The 26,458-nt window shown below is 38.3% G+C and overlaps 1 protein-coding gene across 1 annotated transcript in view; it reads right to left on the bottom strand.

The window, feature by feature from the left end:
• Positions 1 to 2,573: 2,573 nt before the first annotated feature.
• Positions 2,574 to 26,458, bottom strand: part of CDK13 (cyclin dependent kinase 13) — a 103,979-nt gene continuing 80,094 nt past the window's right edge. Inside the window, exons 8-14 of the mRNA XM_012932347.2 lie at positions 23,031 to 23,132; positions 22,863 to 22,940; positions 16,831 to 16,947; positions 16,190 to 16,321; positions 9,661 to 9,866; positions 4,504 to 4,773; positions 2,574 to 3,983 (exon numbers count right to left, since the gene is read on the bottom strand). Coding sequence (XP_012787801.2) covers positions 3,139 to 3,983; positions 4,504 to 4,773; positions 9,661 to 9,866; positions 16,190 to 16,321; positions 16,831 to 16,947; positions 22,863 to 22,940; positions 23,031 to 23,132 — 1,750 coding nt within the window. The 3' untranslated portion in view covers positions 2,574 to 3,138. The remainder of the gene's footprint in view (positions 3,984 to 4,503; positions 4,774 to 9,660; positions 9,867 to 16,189; positions 16,322 to 16,830; positions 16,948 to 22,862; positions 22,941 to 23,030; positions 23,133 to 26,458) is intronic.

Below are 26,458 nucleotides of genomic sequence, written 5' to 3'. Positions count from 1 at the left end.
GGGGTGGAGGAATCGAACTCGGGTTGGCTGCATGAAAAGGCAAACACCCAACCACTGTGCTATCCAATCAGCTTCTCTGAACATTTCAAAAATTGTCTTCCTCACTGTCAGGCCATTCAGTATGACTTAATCCCCTGCATGATTATTCCACACCCTAAGTACGAGAAGAGTAGCTGGCGCTTGGTAGGCACCAACTTTGTATACACTGACAGAATGAAGCTCTGAATCACAACTCACACTTTTAATCAATAATCCCTTCAAAATGAGCCATCTACATTTTGGTGGGTGACTGTAACTCTTCAACATATTAATGAAAAGTTACATGCAGAAAAGTTCTCTTGTGAAGATAATGCCACTTGGGAATATTAATTTTTTTTCTTTTTTGGGTCACACCCAGCAATGCTCTGAGGGCACTCCTGGCTCTGCACTCAGGAATTACTCCTAATGGTGCTTAGAAAGCCATATGGGATGCTGGGGACTGAACCCAGGTCAGCCAAACGCCCTACCCACTGTGCTATCACTCCAGCCCCAAAATATTATTTCCTTCTGGTAGACCATCTTTGCAATCTAACTTACCTGTTTCCCCAAAACGTCAGCAGTATTTTATGTTCCTTAGGCTTCATATTCAGTTATCACAATCTATAGTATTAGTAATCTCCCAATCCTCCCAAGCTAAATTTGCTAATTTAGCTCTTTATGCTAAATTAGCATATTCACTGCAGCATTAAATGGTACAGAAGAATACACTAACATTTTTCTAACATATTCCACAGGTTTTTTTTGTTTTATATAATACTTCTAATTGTAGGCAGTAACTAAGCTGCATTTTAGTATCTTCTACATTTGTTGTGGTTTAATCAGGAACATATTTTCTAAGTGATGGTTAAAGTATCAGGCTACCTCAAACCAGTGCTGTTTTAGGATATTATAGGTAGTAGTTCAAATTTGTAATTTCAGGCCACAATTTCCTTGACCTCCCAGCAAGTCTCCCAAAAGAAATATATAACTATTTATTTAGAAAAACTGTCCAAACACAGTTCAATTTTATATAAAATATTTAATTTTTAAAACACAGGCTATTCATGTCACATAAATATCTTCAATTTTAGGTTAGCTGCTTATGGTCAGCAGAATTATCAAGTGTGACTATTAAGAATAACTTAAGATATGTCACTTATAGGAAAGTCTAAAGTTCTAAGACTCATCAGATTAAAACTTCAGATATCTGAATAATGTAGCTATTTTGCTAAATTTCAAAATATTTTTTACTTCCTGCAATGTAGTTTTTGTTTTAAGTTGTTAGTACTCAGTAATATTCAAATAAAAGCAAAATAATTTTCTCTTCCATTCATTTTGCCAACAAAATTTTTACCAAAAAATTAAGTAGTCAACTGACATCAACTCATTTTATACCAATAAAATGGTAAATTATCCACTTTAAAATATTCCTACTGTCACCAAACTACAGTGTTTCTCATCTACTGTTCTGAATTGAAGGCTCGCAAGTCAGACACTGGGCACAGGGTTAAAAAGTGCTGACTTTAAAACTGGAGCAACTTCCATTCTGTAACAGTCCCAATTAATATTTCAAAGAAAATATAAATTACCTGTAGAACAATTAAAATAAAATGGTTAATTGGCACACTCATTTCCAGATCATTTTTCCATTTAGTTATAATGGAAACACTGGTTATTCACCTTTGGTTCCTTTCTATAATTATTAACAACTGTATAAGCCTATGAGTACGCATGAAGCTAGGCTTGACACTACTACAGCTTAAGTAACGGCCCACCATATTACTTTTAATAAAAATAATATTAAAATAAAGATATTCTTAGACTGGCAGAAGTCATAATAAACTTCAGAGAAGGTAAGAGGAGAGAAGATAACAGTTTCTCTTTTTGTATCATCTAGGTAATGTTTTCTAGTTAACAAGTGAACAGCTGACCTTTTCTGTAAACAGCAATTGTGTGAGTTAAAATACGGTTCACCACCCCCGTAAACTTTAATAGGCTTACACAAATTATGATTAAAAACCTGTACTTTTATGCTGCTGCCCTCCAATTACTCATGGCAAAAAAAAATATATGAATGATCCTGTTTGAAATAAAATGGTACTCTAAAACTCTCATTTAGGTACTTTCAACCATCTAAATGTCAAAATCTTTTAGAACTTCTCGAAAGTACCCAAGGTACTCAAACTGAAGCTCAACTTGCTTTGTTTTCACTCCCAATCAACAGAAGGTGTTATATGAAGGTAAATTAGCCCAAATACAGGAAGGATAGGATAAGTGTGACAGAAAACAGATAAAGGAATCTAGCCCCTAAGATCTTCCTGCCTTTTCAATATAGTGAATTGATTCCCTTTACAAGACAAACAGGTATATAAAGGCTAACTCCGTTTGCAGACCTTAAGCTTACCTGTGAAGGCACTTACTTACCCTTCCCACCCCACCCATATTTTTTAAAGTATAAAACCCACTATTTCATTTGAATGCATTTTTCTAGGCTATGATACTCTGCAAAATAAAACAAAAATAACATTGACCATTTTTTTTATAAAACTGTTGGATCAAGAGAAAGGTTGTGTTTTATTTTCTGAAATGAGCACAAAGTACACCTTTCACAATAACACTGAAAGCAGGTGCAAAGACTGACAGTGACCTTTGACTAAAGGTAGCTCTGTAAAAAGAAAAATACCAAATAAATCAGTGCCCTTTCTGATTGCTGTAAAACTGGAAGGAAGGAGGAAGGGGTTGGTTGGTTGTTACATAAAAGTTGGTCCAAACTTACAAAAAAAGCACAAATGTGCATAGTTCAGAATATCTGCAAGAGGGTCATAAAAAGACTTTTATGTCCCTAAGATTAGCATCCACTTAAAACTGCAAGGATACAAAATAAAATTGTTAACTAGAATTTGTGAAGATGTACAATCAATAGATCTAGTTTTTAGAACAGCATGAATTTAAGCAAACTTTTTTTTGTCTTTTTTAAACTATTGTATGCAAGACCCTTTCCACATAAAAATAAAGCTGTTGTTGAATTAATATTATTCAAGTCTCTTGGATTGCCGCCTTAAATTGCAGCTAGAAAAGTCTTTCCAGATAAAAATGATGTGCCTGAGGAAAAACAGATACTCAGTATGGTAACCCTCTACCTCGACCTCTGCCAGCTGATGTGCTAATATGTCCCCGGTATGCCTGTGAATATCCAGGTCCTTGGGCAGGAGAAGTCCAGGTCTGTCCATGCATGAGGCCAGGGCCACCTGGGTTTTCTTGTAAGTTACCACCATAATTATAGTTGTGTATCTTTGCCGGCAGAGGATGAGTACTCTCGGGCCCGGCAGAAGGGTCCCTGCTATTTGCCAGGACTGCAATGGGGCCATGGCTATATTCAAATCTATGGTCCTTGTCCCCACTGAACAACATGGGAGCAGTGTTGAGGTAAATGTCTCCATATGCAGCTACTGAGTTGGGAAATGACTCGGAAAAGGCAGAAGGCTGAGGTGGACCACCCGAATGAGATGAAGTAGTACTGTAGTTATCCAAAGACTGAACATCAGAGTTTCCAAGGAAGCTACGTCGTTCCAATGGTGGAGCAGAGCTACCTCCTAGACCATCATTGCTAACGTAAGAAGCAGAAGAGAAAGAAGATCCAAAATTGTCCTTGTAATCTGCAGGGGGCACGTAAGTGTCTCCGGCTTGGTAATCGATACCCCCTTCTCTCTTGGGCTCCTCCTGGGGCTGATGCTGAGCAAGCAGCTGTAACAGGGCGGCTTTCACTCCAGCATGAGGGTCAGTTAATGAACTGGTGGTGGGGACATGCTGGTTCTCTGTCCGATAATCCAGGTCTTCCTCAGTGACTGGTGGTGGTTCCGGTGGTTCCGGGGGTCGCTGATCAGGAGGCAGAATCCGAGGCCGCTCTGGTTCTGGTGTGAGCTCCAATATTCTCATATCTTGGTGCTGAACTAGTTCATCTTGCCCTAAGTGGGGAGGGGAGCAAATGAGAGTCAAAAGTTATTATGAAAAATTAAATGTTCAAAAAAGTCCATAGTCCCTGCAGAGTCCTCTTATTGGAGGGGGGGGAGGAGGGAGAGGAGGGGGAGGAAAAAAGAAAGAAATTAAACAAAAAGGGAAAAGTAGCACTCAAGTCTACAGTGGCTAAAAACTTATTGTGTTTGATTTTACACTCACTATTGCTTAACAAAACCTCTGCAAATATAAAGCTTCTGCCTTGTAGTTGGGGTAAGAGATGACTTTTTAATGATAGAAACACAAAGAAATCTATGTCATTCACAGTGAATTGTATCGCAGATGTATAACTAATCTGTTAAAAGATCAGTTCTCGGGAGGAAAAAGCCCAAGAAATTAACTGGATGTAACAAGAGATCTGAAATTTTCAGGATTTTCAGGACACCTAGCAGTACCACGGACTAGCACACGTGATCGAGAACGATCAACAGAAAGAAGAATGCAGTCAGTGATCTGCTGCCGAATGCTCACCTGATACAGGAGTGCTCGGTTCTGGAGGGGGCCGGAGTTGTAACGATGTTTCATGTCCTGACCCATTTTCCCGCTCTTCTAGCAGCACATCTTTCTGCTTTGACTGCTGAGCCTTTATCAACTGTGTCAACAGCACTGCAAACGCACTCTGCACAGCCGCCTGGGCAGCGTCAGTCTCCACTTTAGGCTGGACGCTCTGAGAAGGCTGAATTCCGCCCAAGGGTTTCGAAGAATCCTGTTGTGGTGTTGATGGATCGGTCTGTTTTTCACCTGTTGCCAAAATTCCAGCAAGATGGTTTAATTTTATTTAGCTGCTCCTGAGTCTCAGTGTTTACCTTAATGTTCAATACGTGGACAAAACCAGCCCTATTAACACTTGTTTTATATTGGAATAGGGCTAGGAATAGTGAATTGGAATAGGCCAATTCACTGGGCCTTCACTGCTGTCTGCGACCAGTTTTCACTAAAGACAAAATCTGTGTATTAGTTAGAATTGCCATTATTCACAGTTCCCCTTCCCAATGGCTCTGTATTGCCCTCCTAAGGGAACATCTGTAGGATACTGCTTAAGAAATTCTGTGGAAAAGAAATCTCAGGCTAATTCAATGTACTCATGTACACAGAAAAAGAATTGCAGTCCATTTTCAATAAATTATCTTTACAGATAAATACTACTTTTAAAAGGAAAGAAAATTACAATTAGAATCTAATGTTATAGGCTTTAACCAGATCATTTCACCTGTAGATGGGAAACAGATGACAGTGCTTTCCTAAGCAATTTCTTGGTTTTTTTTTTGGGGGGGACCACACCCAGTGACTTCCTCCTGGCTCTTTGATCAGAGGTCACTCCTGGACCAATATGCCATCCTGGGAACTGAATCCTGAAAACTGAAGCCTGGGAAGCTGGAGCTCTGTACTACTGTTCTCTAGTTCTCTAACCCACTAAACTGGTCTTTTGTCTGTTTGGCTTCGGTTTGTCGCCACGGCCTTCGATGCTCAGGGATGCTCCTAGCCCTGCACTCAGAAAGCATTCCTGGTCCTGCATGGAGGCACTACCTGCTGTACAATAGCTCTGGTCCTAGATTTTTTATCCTTTACTCTTCACAGCAACTTTACAAGGCGTGCAGTATTAGTAACCCTATTTCTCCACAGTGAAGGAAACAGACACGCAGGGACTAAGTACCTTTTCCACGTTCATAGACTCTGTCAGTGGCAGTAGAGATCTGAAGCTTGGTGGTATTACTCCAGATTCTGAGCTCTCACTATTCAATACACTGCTTATATAAATAGCCATTCAATATCTAAGAACCAATCCTTATCTTTGCAGTAAATACTAGATTTGTAGACTCTGGTATGATATTTTAATAATTTTGTAGACTTTTAAAAACGTACCTCTGGGTAAAAATTCGCTCCTACAGAATTATGTTTATAATTAAATATAATGCTAATAACAACACCAGTGGAACAGCTTTAATTTTTTTTCCAGTTTTCAGTTTAGACTTATATTCTGTGCAAGCTTATCTTAATTAAATAAAACAGGACTTGAACTGCATGCAAAACTATGTGATTAAGAAATAATAGATTCTCGATCCAGAGGCCAGCTAGACTACTTTTGGTCACAGCAACTGCTTGCAGCCATGTCTCTAGACTGTGAACTAAGCCATAGCCCCATGCCGGCCGAGGAGGGGAAAGATCCTTCTTTCTAGATTTTTTTTCCCTTTTCAGGGAGAAGCGGCATGGCGTCTGCCATATTATGAGAACTATTAAGCAGGTAAGAACTTGGTGGCGCGGGAAGGAGAAAAAAAAAGACTTAATAAACTTGAAACAGCGGGACAAGTGGGCAGTCTCCGGCCGGGGGCAATACCAGCACGCACTCTGCCGAGATTCGACCTGAGTGGCCACACTTCTGTGTGGCCGCTCTGCTGCTGACCGACCACGATCCAGAGGCCAGCTAGACTACTTCTGGTCCGAGCAACTGCTTTGCAACCATGTCTCTAGACTGTGAACTAAGCCATTGCCCCATGCTGACCCAGGAAGGGAAATGATATAATTACTAACATAAATCTCCCTGGACTTAATTACTAAAATACTAAAATATAGAAATGCTAAACTGCGTGCCCGCTATTGCGGCCGCATGACTTCATATCTCATCATTCTCAGTAATGTAAAACTAATTATCAAATGCTTCCTGGTCAGTAGGGCTGTTTTTTTGGAGGGAAACTCCAACAACAATAGTGAGTTTTGTGTTGAAACATGGAATGTAATCAAGGTAAAGAGAAAATGAAGTGAAATTTATCAGCTACCCAGGCAGGGGTTGGGGGTGGGAAGTATACTGGGGTTTTTGGTGGTGTAATATAGGCACTAGTGAAGGGACAGTTGTTCGAGCACTGTATAACTGAGACATAAGCCTGAGAACTTTGTAACTTTCCACATGGTGAGTCAATAAAATAAATAATTAAAAAATAATAATAATAGATTCTGAAAAGCAAATTCCATAACCACATATGGCAGACTAATAGGAGAAAAATTCCAAGATGATTTTAATACTGATGAAACTGTGAAACTGATAAATACTTTGCTTTAATCAGCTAAAATCAGGGATTACTCCTGATGGTGCTCGAGATCAAGCCCAAGTCAGTAGTGTGCATGGAAAGTGCTTTACCTGCTGTACTAACTCTCAAACCCTTTGATTAATACTTCAGGTTTTGTCTGAGGGGTTGGGGGTGGGCAGTAATGCTCGGAACTTCTCCTGGCTTAAGTGGTCAAGGTAGTTCTTGAGGTGCTCAGGAACATTTGGTGCCAGAGATCAAACAAAGGGCTCTTTCATGTAAAACATATTAAGTTAGCTCCCAGTCCAATATATGTTTTGATATTCTTTATATAGTTTTGAGAAGACTAACTGCTTCTTGACTCTTTTTTGTTTGTCTTGGTTTGGGGGCTACCCCCAGCGATGCTCAGGCTTTCCTCATGGTTCTGTTTTCATGAATCACTCCTGGTGAGGCTTGAGGGACTATATGGGGTTTCAGGGATCAAACCGAGGTAGGTCATGTGCAAGGCAAGTGCCCTGTCCGCTGGACTATCTCTCTGGCCCGCATATGATATGACAATTTCTTAGTAGTGACATTTAAAATACAAAAAGGAAAGCAAAGATGAAAATAAAACTCTCCTCCACTGAGCTGTTAAGTATATTAAAACTAAGAAACCACATGATGAAATCCAAAAAGGCAATTAAAATTTGTTAATATTTGTTAATACTGCCGTGGCAAATCTTTTATAGTAGTGGGTGATACATGTAACAAATGAAAACAGAAAATTGGCTGCTTTTTCTTTTGTCTTTCTACAAAATTTTGCATACTTTTTACATGAAAAAAACATTAAATTTGACACTGCCTCATGTATATAGCAGATGCTTTCTCCAAATTTACATACATCAATCTTTGTATGTATAGGAGGAATTCACTCTCTAAAGAGTGTCTAAAGAAAACTTTTGAGGGGCTGGAGTGATAGCATAGAGGGTAGGGCATTTGCCTTGCACTCGGCAGACCCGGGTTCAAATCCCAGCATCCCATATGGTCCCTTGAGCACCGCCAGGGGTGATTCCTGAGTGCATCGCCAGGTGTGACCCAAAAAAACCAAAAAAATTAATTAATTAAAAAAAATTTAAAAAACTTTTGAGAAACAACAATTTTTTGTTTAGGACCATATACAGGACCAGGGAACTAGTTCAAGCAGTAGAGTACACCCACGCATAGACAATGCCCTGACAGTTTGACGGTCAGCAGCGCACAGCCCCTCAAGACAACGCTGGCCAATGCTGGTAGCCTCCTGAGCACTGTGCCAGCAGACTGAAAATCACTGGAGTGGCATCCATGAACGCACCCATCCCCTCCGAGCACTAGTGGCCCCTAATTTAAAAAAAAAAATAAAAAAGATAGTATAACAGATAGGGCACTTGTCTTGCATGTAGTGAACCCAGGTTCAATTCCTGGCACCCCACATGGTATCCTGAATCCCACCAAGAATGATCACTTAAATACAGCTGGGTGTGGCCTCCCTCCACAAATAAATAAATAAATAAATAAATAAATAAATAAATAGAATTTAAAGAAAATCAAAGTAACGTGCCATAATTTACTCTGATCAAAGATCAAGAATGAATTAATTTGCAAATTCCATGGAAAAGCATTAATAGTAATTTTTTTCTCAGCAAATACTATGCTCAACAACTCAAACTGATCCTCAAATCTGTTTTAATCAGTATTTACTCCTCTTATCATAAGAGAGTCTACTTTTTTATGCTCAGTAAACTATTACTCCACATATACATTAATTTCAAGTCAGTTTCATCATAAAAAGATTAAAATTGAATACTTTTTGAATTACTGAAGGAAAATAGTGGTTTGAAAATATGAAAATAAAATACATTAAAAAACCTTACTTAACTAAATGAAGGAATGAGTTAACACTTGTGACAACACTGAAAAGTTGTTTTCTCAAGAAAATGCTATCACTCAATTTTTCATAAACAAGTAACAAACTGAGTCAGAGAAAGAAATATGTCCCTCCCCTTGCCCCAAATATCCTTCTTTACTATATTTCAAGTAATTTTTGGCACAATATCTGTTCCAATATTTGAGATTTCATAACATAATAGCAATCAAATTATGAGTGATCTAAGAATTTTGTAAGCAGTATGAAAAAGCTCCAACTACAAATTTGGTTATCTTTCCTACTGCTTTCTTTTGATTCCGTAAGCACCCGTAGATACTGACTGCTGATTCTCACTGAGAATAGTGTTAGGAAAAGCTCTAAGTCTTTAGAGAAAAAGGAAACAGTAAAAGTCCAGTAAAACAGTAAAACCTATAAATCAGATTTTGATGTGTTTTTTTAAGTTATCATAAGATTGCATAAACTATTATAGTAGTGTCTTTTACTAACATTATCTCAGTGATTACTCTACAATCGATATCTGTGGTTGTTTAAGGAATAAGCAATAGCAATAGATTTGTACTGACACAAACAAATAACTAGGAAATATCAAGTAAGTGAATAGAACTGTTCATCTTTTAACCAAAATATGCTTTTAACCTAAGGAACAACATAACCAACACTAGCTACAAACAATGGGAAGGAAGGAAGAAAGAAATGATGACTGACCAGGTCCTAAGTTGGAGCTTCCCTGAGACTTCAGCTGTGAAGACTGCAGCACGCCCTGAGGTGTGTTGGTCCTGCTGTCATCCAAGCCCAGAGACAAGTCCTTTCTGGGAGCTTTAATTGTGGAAACATCATCAGTCATGCCCATCTGCTTTTGTCTTCTTCGCTTTTTGCTCCATAATTCATGACAATCTTGCCATAAAGGCAGGCTAGAGGAAAAAGCATTAAGTATAGGTGAATGGCATTTCTTAACAACAGGAAAGATACTATTTATTACACAGGACCAAAGTTGCCACCCATTCCCCTGTAAGTTGCTGCTCCTGAAGGCCTCACACATAGGCTTTGTAAACTCCATTAAAAAGCATCCTTGATGCCCACATCCTTCAGGGCTTCACCTTTAGAGGCAGACTATTTTTCTGTAGCTTCTGAATAATCAAAAAATAATCATTTATTAAAATTATGATGAAAACATGTTTTTAATAAGAGTAGGTAACTATTACCCATGGTACAATCTTTAAATCTAATTCTTCTCACAGAACATGGAATAGGGCTTTTAAAAGGAAGTCAAGTATGTCATTTTGCAAGTTACAGGACTAAATAAATATAGTAAAGGCAAGAATATAATACCAATGGAAAACTTTTTATTCTGCTGTTACCATTACATATGTGGAAAAACTTTTTACTTTTAAAACCTTTTTATCTGATTCTATAATCAAATGCTACGGAATTAAACTGATACTACAGAGGAGTTTCAAAAATAGGCAATCCAGGTTTATTCAGTAATTAGTAGTTCTAAAAACATAGCAACTATCAAAATTATCCACAATTTTGAAACAATCTGGCTTCAATGTAATTTTATAAAACTGACATACTGCAAATAACTTTTGCTTAAAGACATAAGTATTTTCTTATGCTAATAAGTTTTCTTATGCTAATAAAAGCTTCAGTGGTACATTACTCTTGTATTCCACTTTAAAGATAAGAAAATCGAGGCTTGGAAAGGTTAATCAACTTGCCCAGAATATCTATAAATTCCCTGGAGGAGCCCCAACCTGATGAGAAACCTGTAGTCCTCAACTTGGGTATGTTTCCCTCTAGGAGTACCAGGGAATACACCTGGGTATGTTCCCCTCTATGAGTACCAGGGAATATACCTGGGACTGTTTCAAAGGACTTCCTATATCTATATGTCATCTTTCCTAAAATTCATCTTTGAGAATGCCTTCACATTCCACAAGTCCTTTCAAACATTCTCTTTCACATTTACTCTTATCTCATGTAATCAAGGCATATGCAACAATATGGTCAAATCTTAGCAATATAATATCAGTAAGAAAGGTCATTTCCAGAGATTACAAACAGCATGACACCCTATGATAAAATTAAAAACTAAAATTTTAAAATATAACTTTTATGAGTACATGTAGATGGCAACAAAAAGTATATACAAAAGAAAACAGGGATGATGATGATAACTATCTCAGGTGGAGGGAGGCAAGAAATGGTTGTGGGGGAGGGAAGGGAGGGCATGATAGGATTAAAGTAGGTCATTTTCAAGGTCTAGCTTTACTTTGGTAGCTTCATGGCTGCTTATTAACATTACTTAAAATAACTAACTTAAAAAAAAAAAAGAGAGCCATGCATGGTGGACCAATGATGAGTGACACAAGGATTATGATTAAACCAAGTCTATGCACCTGAGGTCCAAAAACGAAACAAAGGCATACCTCTCAGCCATCTTACTATGGTGCATTGCCTCAGCGTGTAAAAACCTCCTGGAGTAACAAACAAAGGGACAATTTGAAATATTGATATTGGGAAGCTTTAAGGCATTATAAACCCGCCAAAGACTTTCCTCTGTGTGTGTGTGTTTTATGATGTGACTTAATCTGTTATAATATCCTGAATTCAGATACTCTGCAGTACTATAGATTTGGGTTACTAGAACAATTTTACTTCTTCCATTCTGATGTTCAGAGAATGAATTTAATTTTGTGAGGGAGTTACATGAGAATAAAATTTAAAAATCCACTAAAAACGGATCTTGATTCTCTCCCACAATTTTGAAGAGATAGTTAATGGACTGAGTGGATGATCAAAACACTCATCCCTGGAACAGATAAACATTACTCAACAAAGAATTAAAAAAGAGTATATGTTAATGACTAGTGATGCAGACTCTTAGATGTACCAGGAATAGTTGCTAGAAGGACCAAATTTTTAAGTGCTTTTCTGAAGGTTCAAATTCCAGCTCACTCACTTAGTCCCATCAGGCAAGCAACTTGACCTCTGTGCCTCAGTTTCTTTATCTTTAAATATGGAATTAATCAACAAAATCTGCCCTCGTGTTAGAGCTAATATATACTAGCAGATGTAAATGCTGAATGGTCTCTCACAAAGTAGGAAGTATATTCATATTTGATCATGATTATTTTATAAACCGTTGACTGTTTTATACTTGCCATTTAGAGAGAATAAAATGACAGGTCATCTACAAATCCAATTCACTTTTTAGCAATTTATACTTTATTAAATATATCAGAAACATTTGACAGATAATCTATACAATTAGTGGAGTTATTCAGAATTTTTTTTAAAAATTCCTGGCCACACCCAGGGCTCTGTGCTTAATTCCCTTAATCTTTTTCTATCCTACTCCCATTTGATTATTACTAAAAACTTCATCATAAGAAATTAATATAGTCCCTACCTCATAATTATAATTTAACTACCTAATACATATGAAACGAAAAGTCATATAATCTATAAACTATTAATTACACAACCAATATTTTAATTTGGGACTGGGGCAATAATACAGCAGGTAGGGCATTTGCTTTGCACAGGGCCGACCCAGGCTTGATCCCGGCATTCCACATGGTCCTCTGTGCACTGTCAGGAGCAATTCCTCGGTGGAGAGCCAGGAGGAACCCCTGAGCACTGCCGTGTATAACCCAAAAAACCAAAAACAAAATAAAACACCCAAACAAAAAATATTTTCATTCAACTTGTCTGCATTCATAATACCTAACACGATCTACTGCTTAATTATTAATTTACAGACTATTCACTGCTGAGTTATTTACACCCCCTGCCCTGGGGATCAAGCCAAGAGCATTAAACATACAAGGCACGCCCTGTACCTCTAAGCTACATCCTTACATGTCTTTTTTTTTTTTTAAGTAGAAAAATACAGTCACGGGGCCGGAGTGATAGCACAGTGGGTAGGGCGTTTGCCTTGCACGCAGCCGACCCGGGTTCCCGGGTTCCTGGGTTCGATCCCCGGCATCCCATATGGTCCCCCAAGCACTGCCAGGAGCAATTCCTGAGTGCAAAGCCAGGAGTAATCCCTGAGCATCTCTGGGTGTGACCCAAAAAGAAAAAAAAAATACAGTCACATGAATTGATAAAATTTAATCAACTTTAGGTGAACTATATGACAATATGGACAGTGTTTCTAATTAGGTTAAGTGGCAAATATTTTCTATTAGAAAATTAAATGGAATATATTTACAGTTTTCAAGTTTTTGACAAAAATTGTATTTTTAAAATGTAATAAACATGGGGCCAGAGTGATAGTGCAGTGGTCAGGGCCTTGCACGAAGTTCAATCCTCAGCATCCCACGTGGCCCCCTGAGCACCATCAGGGGTAAATTCTGAGTGCATTCTGATTAACCCCAGAGCATTGCCACTGTGACGCCCCGCCCCCCCAAAAAAAGTAATAAACACAATTCAACAGATGGATCGGCAAACCAGCACTGAAATTACACACTGAATTCCTAACTTATCCTAAGCATATCTGGATTAAAAGTGCTATGAAAAGTTAACAAGTATAAGAATAAATTATTTAATAGGTAGGGCACAATTAATTTGGTTTACTTTTTCAAAATTTGAACAAGTATATGATTTAGGCCAGATAAGGATCATGGATTTTTAATTCTATACTGTGAGAGGTAGTATAAGACGTAAGGTCTTGCATGTATCTGAGCCCACTTCAATGCCAGCAGCACATATATTTCCTAGAACACCACCAGGGGTCACTCCTTAGCACAGAGCCAGGAATAACCCCTGAGTACCACCAGGTGTAGACCACTCCATTGAAAAGAAAAGTAGAAAGAATTTTATGTAGATAAGGTAACTGAAATGATTTTTGATGAGATCACTGTTATTTTTGATAGATAATGTGAATGGAGTTTTTAAACACCTCAATGATTCAACCTATGGAGTGACAAAAAGCCCTGTATTCTCAAAGATTTGCTAACAGGGGGACTCATAAGTATTGAAAATTAAAATGTCTAGGGGAAAGAGAAATAATGCAGTGGACAGGGCGCTTGCTTTGCAGGTGGAAGATTCAGGTTCAGTCCTAAACACCCCGTATTGTCCCCCAAGCACCACTAGGAGTGATTCCTCAGCAGAGAGCCTGTAACACTGTGTGGGGTAGACACCCACCAACCCCCGCCCCCCAAAAATACAATCAAGTTGTCTAAAAAGTTTCATTCTATAATTAATAATATTAATAACTATCATGTATAAATTACTTGCATGGGGGTCGGCTGGGGGGGACACCTTAGCCCTCTATTTACAACAGAAATAATTTTCTTCATTTTTAAAAAAAATATCTACTATAAATATTTGTAATGACAATCTAACCAAGATCGTTACAGTGAGACTAAACTTAATTTTGAAGGGCCTCTCCAGTGGTACCTGGGCCTTGGGCAACACTGCTGGTGATGTGGGGCTGGGATCCACCAGAACCACACTGATAGTTCTTTGTGTCTGAGCAATCAAATCAAAGTGAACACTCTGAATGATTTCTTCACTGGAGCTTCAGGAGTACTGGGACCACACCTAGCAGTGCTCAGGGGACCAGACAGGGTGCCAGGGGTCAAACCCAAACTGGCCACGTTCAAAGCACGTGACCTACAAGTTGAACTTTCACTTGGGCCCCCTAGATTAAGACTCAAGGAGTGAAGTGACAGTACAGAGATTCTGGCTAGACCCCCAGCAGGTGATGGCGCCTCCCAGTGTTGCCAAGCGTGACCTATTGAGTCATGAACAGTCTGCCCCATGAGTATCACTGGCAGTGGCCTCCTGATCTTTGAGGACCTCCCAACAATAACAGAAAAGGTTTAAAAAAAATTATTTACCTAAATGAGAAATCTGGATATAGATGTATGTGCTACTGTAATGTTAAATATCTTATGCTTTATAATGCCCAAAAAGTGATAAATAATAATGTTCTACTTAAAAGGTGAATTACTGATAAATGAAGTGTCATTTCAACCGTATAGTTCAGACAAAAAACTTTTATAGAGTGATAATGTAAAGTGATAAATGTTAAAATATTAATAATGCTGAATCTAGATGAATGCTCTTTATACTTCATTTCCTATTTTTTTGCTTGGTTAGAATATTTCCAAATTAAATATTGAAGCAAAAAGAAAAATGTCATGAAACAATTCAGCTGCAAATGATTCAGGTACTTCAGTGTATCAGAAGACATTCAAATCATCCTACAAAGGCTATTCACATACAGTTCAGTTGAAACTTAATGAAGTGAGATATGATAATACCATAGAAATCCAAGCCCAATCTAAGTGATAAGTGGAAAAGCCAGGATTTGAAAGCCTAAGTAGTGCTCATTCATAACATGCTTATTATATTATAAACACTTTTATTATTATTAGAGATTGGCTTACTTTTTTTTGGCTTACTTTCATTATATTCATCATTTTAAAACTTTGGAAACCCTTAAAGATTCTAAATCCTATAGGAAAAGAAATGGATGCTTTACTCATTCCTGCCCCACCGTGGCCCAAACCAACCCTTGGAGACTGACCACAGGAGCCATAAAGAGTGAAGGTTTAAGAAAACAAATTTTTAAACAATTTTCTTCCCATCAGACAACACACTCACATTCTAAACAGACCTTTTGATATTTTAAATGAAATATATGGCAATTTCCATTATCTGATATACCAAACAGTACTTTAAAACTTCCTATTGTATTAAACTGAATTTGAAAATTGGCTCCAGCCTTTACTAGATTTGTATTCTTGGGCAAGTTTCTTAACCTCTCTAGGCCTGCTTTGTCCTCTGGAAAATGGTGATAATGATGACAGAAACCGCAATACCCACCTGGTAGGATTATAGATATTAAAATAATGTATGAAAGAAGCTTAGATTATAACTCAAAATTTTAGCTATTGTAATTTGTAACAGTACTAGTTTAAGCAGTTACACAATCACAAATAGTAATAGAGCAGTAAAAACAACAGGAGTATTTTCTTAGAATTAAAACATACTACCTGAATTAGCAAGAAGCCTGCGTTTCTAGTCCTATGATCAACAGTAATCAAGGCTCCACATACTTCATGTGCAAATTATGTGTACTGTTGCCATTCTATTTCTTAGAATTATTCTATTTGGTGGCTTGATTAATACTGGAATAGCATCTATTATATACATTAATAGTTATTAATTGTCCATTTTATGCATACATAGGCTCTAATATTAACAAAAAGTCACTTACTCTGGTGGAGGCATCTTTGAAGGTTCCACATCTCGAAGGAACTCACACTGAAGAGCCTGTTCGGCAGTACAGCGCTTACTAGGGTCCAAGGCGAGCATGTAATCAAATAAGTCTAGTGCAGCTGCAGGAATACTGGCACAGAGGATTACAAAAGTTATATACATTCAGTGACAAAAGATGAGTGTTAAGAGCTTATTTCAAATGCTAGCATTGTAAAATGTATTACTCAAACTTCTTTTTCTTATTTTTATGCAATTTTGTAACCATTAATCTAATTTGAAGTTGGCGAAACAAGCATATTATATTACTCTAGAGGCAATTTGCTACCTCTAAAATTTAACGTTTTAATTAAAAAAAATTACAACTAAAAATAATCTCCCACCCCATAATACAAACCACAAGTAATTTGAAAACTGTTACTTTATGAGATATACTTATTAAAATTCTTTCATGGAAGGATCAAATCACTAATTCCATAAGCTAGTGAAATGGCAATTTCCAATTAACAACGAGAAAGTATAAACTCCAGAAGAATTAAAATAGGTCTCCCTTGAGTTAATAAGGATAAAGATTTAGAATTCAGAAGAAATAAAAAGAAAAGCATTTAACGTGACATGGACGTTTAAGTTTCCCCTTCTTACAAAACAAATTCTTCTCTTAACTTTCGACGATATTGCTTCTTTGGTTTCATGGTGTTGAAATATGGTAGTTTGATTACATCAGGCCACACTGCAGGACATGGGCTCCCACAAATACGGCTAAACAAAGTAAATGTATCAACATAAATTACTTAGGAAAAACAGTACATACAACTACTATGGAAAACAACTCATTTTTAAAGACACAAAAGCTGAAGACTAAAAAATATCAGAAGTTCCATTAAGCGTCTGTAATCCTAACTTGCCAAATGACATGAAATTTTTTTAGTAAATGCTTCTGAAACAAACCAAGAATTTTGGTTTGTGTCTGTAAAATCAAAACTTAAAAATGTGAGTATTAAAAATGTTTACCTAGTTGAACCAAAATTTACAAACATATGCACTAAATTAAGAAACAAGAATTTAGCAGAAGTTCCCGAACTTAATTAGCTTTTTGACACCCCCCTTTCAAAAAATAAGCACAACACCCTGCCCTCCCCCACTATTCTTCTTCTTTGAGGTGAACAAACTGAAAGTGCCCCCACAATTACACCCAAGGCTAGGTCCCCTAGGGGCAGTATGGGCCAATTTGGGAAACTGATTTAATACAGACCTTTTTCTGATTGTACAGTAACAGTATACTACCTCCTCTCAAGAACATTAGCATGCCTGCAACTCAGCAGAAACATTTCCTACAAAAACTGCTGCTTCCCAGGATGAATCAAAATGCTGCCAAATTAACAAAAAGACTGTAGCACTGTAGTCCCATTGGTAACATTCATAAAATATAAAGTACTTAAATTTAAGGAGGGCCAATAATTTCAAAGCATTTAAATTTTCTAGCTGTTTTATTACTCGCTGCTTAAGTGCTCCTGAAAACTCATTTCTTGAAAGTTTTTATAATGGCAGCTTGTAGAAGAAAGGGTGGATACCCCATCTGCTGCACTCACTACTGAGTTCACACTGTCTTTCACAGGGCTAGACGTTATAAATGTCAAGGCATGGGTGAGGCATGGACATACCTACATAAGAATAAATAGCTTAGTAATTAAGTGAGGTTCCTGCACTAGCAAGACTCCGTGGAAGACAGCCTTAGTCTGGAACCCTACTGCTGTCATTTGCAGATGCTTTTTATGTATTCTGGATCTGTCAGAACCCAAGTGGAAAGTGGAATTCCTGGGTGGGCTCTTGTTCCTCACGTAATAAATATTTCAATATGTCAAAAAAAAAAAAAAGAAGAAGAAGAAATGGTTAAACAGTAACTTGTTGATATTTTCAAATCATTTGGTGGTATCACTGTCATACCCTTGTTCATCTATTTACTCGAGCAGGCGCCAGTAACGTCTCCATTTGTCCCAGCGCTGAGATTTTAGCAGCCTCTCCTTACTAATTTTTCCCAACGATTGGAGGCTCTTCTCAGGGTCAGGGGAATGAGACCTGCTATTGTTACTGTATTTGGCATATCAAATATGCCACGGGGAGCTTGCCAGACTCTGCCGTGCAAGCGGGATACTCTCGGTACCTTGCCAGGCTCTCTGAGAGGCATATATATTTGGTGGTATATCAGTGAAAACTGCTAAAAGATACTGAATATATAAAATCTCAGAGATCAATGTATATCATAGTTATTTGTACCTTTTCATACTGTCTGTATTTTAGACATATATGCTTATCTGTTTCTTTTACTGAATTATAGTTCAGAAACCATGCTCCTCACATCTGCATACTTCATCAGCTATATACACAAATATAAGCAGACTGATACTGAAAATACTGGAATTAAAAAATGAAGAATACCTTTAACTGTAGAAATGTAAGAAAACAAAGTTAGGGAAAGGTGCAGAATTTTAGTTATAATTCCATGGATTAAATACTAGAGAAAGGGAGTGATGTTACTGGCAAAGAGAACAAAGGCATTTGGGTATAAAAATAAAATCATTTGGGAGGAAGAATGAGTAAAGTTGGAATTTAGGGTTCTGGGAGGTTTGACCAAAAGATTATACTGGGTTCACACAAGAGATGGTGTGGAAACTTTAGAACTGAATCCTCTCTGTATAATATTTGTCAGTATGTTTTGCTTAAGAATATGTTTCTTGGGAGGCTGGAGCGATAGCACAGCAGGTAGGGCATTTTTGCCTTGCACACAGCCAACCCGGGTTTGATTCCCAGCATCCCATATGGTCCCCTGAGCACCGCCAAGAGTAATTCCTGAGTGCATGAGCCAGGAGTAACCCCTGAGCATCTCTGGGTGTGACTCAAAAAGCAAAAAAAAAAAAAAAAAGAAAAAGAAAAAAAAGAATATGTTTCTTTTGGTCAAAGAGACAGTACAGTACAAGGGGTAAGGCCCTTCCTTACCTTCCACACTGTCTACCCCAAAATGATCCCCAGCACCACACAAGGCTCCCTGAGAACAGAGTCAGGAAGCTCGGAGCAGAGCTGAATGTGGTGCAAAATCCAAAAATAAATTTAATTTCATTAAAAAATTTTGCCTTTCTGGGCTGGAGCTATAGTACAGCGGGTAGGGCGTTTGCCTTGCATGTGGCCGACCCGGGTTCAATTCCCAGCATCCCATATGGTCTCCTGAGCACCACCAGGAGTGATTCTTGAGTGCAGAGCCAGGAGTAACCCCTGAGCATTTCTGGGTGTGACCCAAAAAGAAAAAAAAAATTGCCTTTCTATGAAAAGCTTATCTACCCAAGAGCTTTTGATTGTAAACTGTAGGATTAAATGAGAAAGCATCTGACTCATCATAAAAACCTTTTCATTACCTTCTGAAGAGTTCCAATTATTTTCTGTGCTGTGATCTAACTGGGACAATATCAAAAACTACACACTAATCCCACTGATAACAAATAATTATATTAAAATAATTAAACTAAAATAATTTATTACTTTAAAAAGCTTAGTAAGACCACTTGGGCTTACTAAAAGTACTATTATAGTCCCCATCAGGTTCTTCAGGGCGTGAAAGGTTAACATTACCAAGGCATGTGCCTCTTTTCAATACGGTGATTTTGCACTGGAAGCACAAAGTCAACAATGGGTAAATGATCGACAAATATAGCATGACTGAGGCAGAAGTACCAAACTGTTACACTATCAGCATTAAGTATTCTTCATTTCCACACAAAACAGTGGGAGGGAGACAGAGTATGTGCAATTTCAGTTATTAACATCATAGAATAGGAGCAATAGTATAGCAGGGAGGGCACTTGCCTTGCATGCAGCCAACCCAAGTTTGATCCTGGCATCTTATATGGTCCCTGGAGCCGAGAATGACCCAAGCACAGAGCCAGGAGTGTATCCTGAGCATCACCGGGTGTGACACCTCCCTCACCCCCCAAAAAAAATCTCAACCCAAAGCCCAAATATCGATTATTAACATCCTTGCCAGAGTAGTAAACATGATTGTTATTGAATCATAACATATGAATACCCACCTTTTTAACGCTATTAATATTTAATCAAGGGTTAGACAGGAAATAGTCATAGCTGCATGACAGAAGTGCCAGAAGTGCAATGGTCAGCTTGCAATAAGCTTGCAGAATGATTTAACTGACAAAGTGAACTAGCCTGCTTTTTTCCAAGAACACAGTTTTGGGGGCTGGAGCGATAGCACAGTGAGTAGGGCGTCTGCCTTGCACATGGCTGGCCCGGGTTCGATTCCCAGCATCCCATATGGTCTCCTGAGCATTGCCAGGAGTAATTCCTGAGTGCATGAGCCAGGAGTTAACCTATGAGCATCGCCAGGTGTAACCCAAAAAGCAAAAAGAAAAAAAAAAAAAAAAAAAAAAAAAAACACCCACAGTTTTTACCTTCAAAAGTAGTCACTCAATCCTGAAATATTACAGATTTTCTCAAATATGAACCAAAAGTTTATTACTGCAGAGAGAACAACTCAAAATATATTGCCAATTATAAAATTTTAACTTCCAAAAGAATACGAGAATAGGGGCTGGAATGATAGCACAGCGGGTAGGTCGTTTGCCTTGCTTGCGGCTGACCCGAGTTCGATTCCCAGCATCCCATATGGTCCCCTCAGCACTGCCAGGAATAATTCCTGAGTGCAGAGCCAGGAGTAACCCCTGTGCATCGCCAGGTGTGACCCAAAAGGGAAAAAAAAAAAAAAAAAAGACGGATGTTATGATGTTTGACAGAGATTAATTCTGGTATGATCCTTTGAACAATGCTTGAATAATGTATAAACTAAAAAAATAATAATAATAAAGTTAAAAGCCTCAGTAATACAATCACAAACAACAGTTTCTAACAAGGGGGGGGGGTGAAGTAGAGAGAATCATTGGATCATTGGGGGCTGGGAGGACAGGGAGAGAAACACATATACATTCATAATTTAAATATGATATTTTATTAATTTCTGTGTTGCTGGGCTTAAACCCTTGCCTCGGCAAGTACTCTACTGCTGAGGTACATCCTTGACCCCACAGACATGTAAAGTGGAAATTTATAAATGTAATTTCTTTTTTTTTTTGCTTTTTGGGTCCCACCTGGCAATGCACAGGGATTACTCCTGGCTCTGTACTCAGGAATTACTCCTGGCGGTGCTCAGGGGACCATATGGGATGCTGGGAATCGAGCCCGGGTCGGCCGAGAGCAAGGCAAACGCCCTACCCGCTATGCTATCGCTCCAGCCCCTATAAATGTAATTTCTATCTTCTCTAATCTTCTAAGGTTTTCATTGTGTAAAGAGAATTCGTTTTGAAAAGGATTCTGCTTTAGCTTTCTTTGGCAAATCATACCATTAATACACAAAGGATTTCAAGTTACCCATCCTTAATTCATTTGTTAGCAGTTTAGTCCTCTTTTCAAAGCATTGCACGTTTTTAATTGACATATATAAAAAACTGGCAACAGTGACCATTTTGTATCATATTTTCCAACCAATAAAATAGACAGCCCTATAGAAAGTATAGACTGCTAGCTGCAAATCAACTTGCCATATTAATCACAGAGCAAACAGTTGTCAATTCAGTTAAATGTTAAAGATTCACTGACCCTGTAATCTGTATGCTTCATACCAGTATCATTTCTAAAACTTCTCCCCCACATTTTGAAAGTCAAGTGTAGGGGCTGGAGTGATAGCACAGCGGGTAGGGCATTTGCCTTGCACGCGGCCAACCCGAGTTCGAATCCCAGCATCCCATATGGTCCCCTGAGCACCGCCAGGGATAATTCCTGAGTGCATGAGCCAGGAATAACCCCTGTGCATTGCCGGGTGTGACCCAAAAAGCAAAAAAAAAAAAAAAAAAAAAAAAAAGAAAGTCAAGTGTATCCCTTTGGTTTCAAATTAACACTATCATATATGCAAAACATAGCCTTTAAAAACTAATTTCAAAATATTACATACATGAAAAGGTGACAAACATATATAAGGAACTGTGTATAACTTAAGAGTCTACAATAAGTTCTAAATAACAAAAGTCAATACTAACGAACATATGCATAAAAACAAGAATGCAGGGGTGTAGACATAGCTCAAATCCCACAGTATATGATTTATATGCAGGAGACCCAGGTTTAACCCCTTGCCCCCTACGGCCACCTAAGCACTGGAAAGAGGAGCCAGGAGCAGAGCCAAGAGTAGCTTCTGAGCACCGGGGGGGTATGACCCCAAAATTAAAAACCAAAGGATCGTGTGATTGCGCATTTGCACGTATATTTACAGGATCCCCCAAAAGTGTTCACCTTTCATTCTTACCTTCCTCATATTTGTCTTCAGTCTTAAACTGCCAGCCTTACACCATGAGGGGAGAGGGAAAGGGGAGAGAGAGAGGGGAAATAGAGATCGAGGGACTTGAAGATCCTTAATTTTTAAGTATCAGGAGTGCCTGCCTGCATTCCTGAATTCTAGTTTGTTCTTCATTCAGCAATCAGCATTCTACAAGTGAACCACAGTGTTTTGCTATTTTCTCCTGAGAATAATCATTCTGAAAAGCTTGAAAATTAAGAAATTTCCTATGAAGTATAAAACACCCACTTGCCAAGTTCTGCAAATATCACATCAATAAGCTTACCTTATTAACTCTAGTTGTGCAAGTTCCTGATTTGCTTGAAATATAGGTTTTTTAGTGAAGAGTTCACCAAGTATACATCTATGAGAAAAAATACCATCATTAGCAAATGACAAGATTTCACTTCACTACTCAAAGTTTTGAGTCCATGATATCATAAGTCTGTCTTACCCACAGCTCCATACATCAATAGCTGGTGTATACCGTTCTTCTCCCAACAGCAGTTCAGGTGGACGGTACCATAAAGTGATCACCTTGTTAGTATAGGGCCGACTAAAAAGACACAGAAAGCAATCTTTGAAGTTAGTAACTTTATAGTGGCTTTAGAATAACGAGACTCTGGAGCTAGAGAGAGAGTACAGCAGGGAGGGCTCTTGCCGTGCACACCAACCTAGGCTTAATTCCTGGCATCCCATATGGTCCGCCAAGCACCACCAGGAGTAACCCCTGAGCATAGTGAACGATGGTCCAAAAACAAATGGGAAAAAAAAACAAGTTTAATTTAAGAAAATTTGAAAATACCAAAAATCTTTTAGGACATATAATTTGGATAATCACATACTACTTTCTGCCTAAAAATATTGGTATGCTATGACATATATTAAGTGATTAAGATAAATACATAAAAGCTGTATGAGCAGCTAAAAAAATTACCAGGATATATAAAAATTTCAAGGAAATTAACCTGGTTTTAAAATCTGTTTAATATTTGTTTTTCCTTTCCAACCTGTGTTAGGAACTAATGATGAGTTGTTTGAATTTGACGAATTTGACAAACTGCTAAATAGGAAGCACAGCAATGTAGATTAATTATAAAGAACAATGTCTTTAAAGTGTTCTAGGGGGCCCGAGTGATAGTACAGTGGGTGGGGCGTTTGCCTTGTACGAGGCCGACCTAGGTTGGGTCCCCGGCATCCCATATGGTTCCCAAGCACCACCAGGAGTAATTCCTGAGTGCAGAGCCAGGAGGAACCACTAAGCATAGCTGGGTGTGACCCAAAAAGAAAAAAAGAAGTGTTCTAAATCCTCAGGGGATGTTCATAATCTCTCTGATCCACATGAAAAAGAAAATTCTAAAGTTAAAAGGTGGTTATTTGATAGGGCATTAGACTGCTACACCTCAGGGTGATAATGTATCTTGATTGATAACACATCTATCAATTTTATTTATTTTTTGTTCTTGGCCTCTCGGAGAGCCCAGCAAGCTACCGAGACGATGGCGTCCGCATGGCAGAGCCTGGCAAGCTACCCGTAGCATATTCGATATGCCAAAAACAATAAGTCTCACAATGAGAGACATTACCGGTGCCCACTCGAACAACTTGATGAGCAACGGGTGACAGTGACAGTTTGTTCTTAGGGGCCACATTCGGATGGGTCCTGGGCTCACTCCTGTGAGGCTTAGAGGACTTGATATGGTGCTGGGGGCTAAACCAAGGTCAGTCATGTCCAAGGCCAAGTGCCCTACCTACTCCACCTACTGCATTATCACTCTGGCCCCCATTTATCAACTTTAAACTTCAATTTCCAATCGGGCATCCTCCAAGTAACAAGAACTAAAGTAATACTATGGAAATGATGCCCATTTATTTACCTGAGGTGATATGAACCAGGACAAGTTCTGGAAAGAAGGAAAAGGAGCAAATAACTTATGAAACAGCTCCCTTTTGCCAACGGCAGATCTGAAGTTCCTGGTACATAAAGCATCAGCAGTCTGATGTGATCAGCCACTCCAGCCAATTTTATCCAAATAATTTAAGCATGGACCAGTCTGGGCACTGAAGGCTTGCCAAAGACAGACTATAACAAGAGTATGCCAAATCTAAGTAAAGAAGGGTAACTGGGGGCTGGAGCGATAGCACAGCGGGTAGGGCGGTTGCCTTGCATGCAGCCGACCCGGGTTCAAATCCCAGCATCCCATATGGTCCCCTGAGCACTGCCAGGAGTAATTCCTGAGTGTAGAACCAGGAGTAACCCCTGTGCATCGCCGGGTGTGACCCAAAAAGCAAAAAAAAAAAAAAAAAAAAAGGGTAACTGACTTTTATATAAATTATGAAAATACGGAGGAGAGTCTAACACCTAGGAATAACAAATTCATTTTTACATTGTTGTGCCACACCCAGCAGTACTTAGAACCTGTTGCCACCTCTGCACCCTCGGGGCCTGCTCCTGGCCCATGCCATGCCAAGGATTGAGCCCAGATCCTTGCCATGAAAAGCATGTGTACTGCCTATTGGCCTATATTTGGATTAATTTTTTCAAGTATTATTGGTGATTTTTCTTTAGCAGCATTAGGTAATAAAAAGGTTTTAAACTCTATGTACTCTACATAAACTGCACTTAATTATTCTCAAAAACATTACGCTCCAGAATTTGAAATTTGCTTCCCTATTTTTCTCTCATGAAAATGCTTTACCTTCAAGATACAATAATGCCCTATCTTTGTTACATTTAAAACTCTGTTGACAATATATTTTCACATTATTGAATTATAACATACCACTGTACCATTTTTGCTTTCTAATCTTCTGATAAATACTGTAAGAACTTTATTATAAACCCTTACACAAAGCTTAGAATAATACCTCGACAGGCTGATACAAGCACTGAAATTTGTATTAATTAGACCAAATTCAAGTGTGAGCTACAAATGGTATGTGAAAAGGCCAATATGTTGATTTCCATGGATATGCAACTATAGGAGACACACATGGATTATTAGCTCAGTGACAGAACAAAGTCTGTGAAAATGTAACTTAGCTTCTAAGTCATTTCAAATATTGTCTTGTTACTAAATTTCAATTGATTCAATAAATAAATTTAAATAAATGAATAAATAAATAAATAAAATCTAAGGACTGAAAAAAGAATCATACAGGGGCCAGAGCAACGGTATAATAGTACAGTGGGTAGGGTGTTTGCCTTGCATGCAGCAGACCCAGGTTTGATCCTCAGCATAACATATGGTAACTGAGCACCACCAGGAGTAATTCCTAAGTACAGAGCCAGGAGTAACTCCTGAGCATCACCAGGTATAACGCAAAAAAAAAAAAAAAAAAAAAAAAAAAAATCATACATAAGAAAATATCTTTTATGTACAAAATACCAGGGCTACCTCAGAATCTACTACAGTAACACCAACAAAACATTTTTTAACACCTACCCACCACCTTCTGGGGTCAAAAAAATTAGAAGTCATGAGTTACTTCCTCTTCCCTTCAAAATTTTTTTTCGATGCACAGGGGTTACTCCTGGCTCTGCACTCAGGAGTTACTCCTGGCGGTGCTCAGGGGATCATATAGGATGCTGTAAGTCAAACCCGGGTCAGCCGTGTGCAAGGCAAACACCCTCCCTGCTTTGCTATCGCTCCAGCTCCCCTTCAATTTTACGTTTAATTTTTATCAACAACTTCTATTAGCTTTACGTTTATAATAGAAAATGGAACCATTTTCCAAAATTAGAGTGAAATTTGAAACGTTCAGATGTTTATTACCCTTCAGTCTAAGTCACTCATCTTTTCTACTACAACAATCTCAGTGACTTCCTCCCTTCCATCCCTGGTCATTCTTCCTCATTCCGTTTTTTTCAGTTTTATTTTT

Source organism: Sorex araneus, chromosome 1 (genome assembly GCF_027595985.1).
Source record: "Sorex araneus isolate mSorAra2 chromosome 1, mSorAra2.pri, whole genome shotgun sequence".
Lineage (NCBI taxonomy): Eukaryota > Metazoa > Chordata > Mammalia > Eulipotyphla > Soricidae > Sorex > Sorex araneus.
This window is presented reverse-complemented; position numbering and strand designations above follow the sequence as displayed.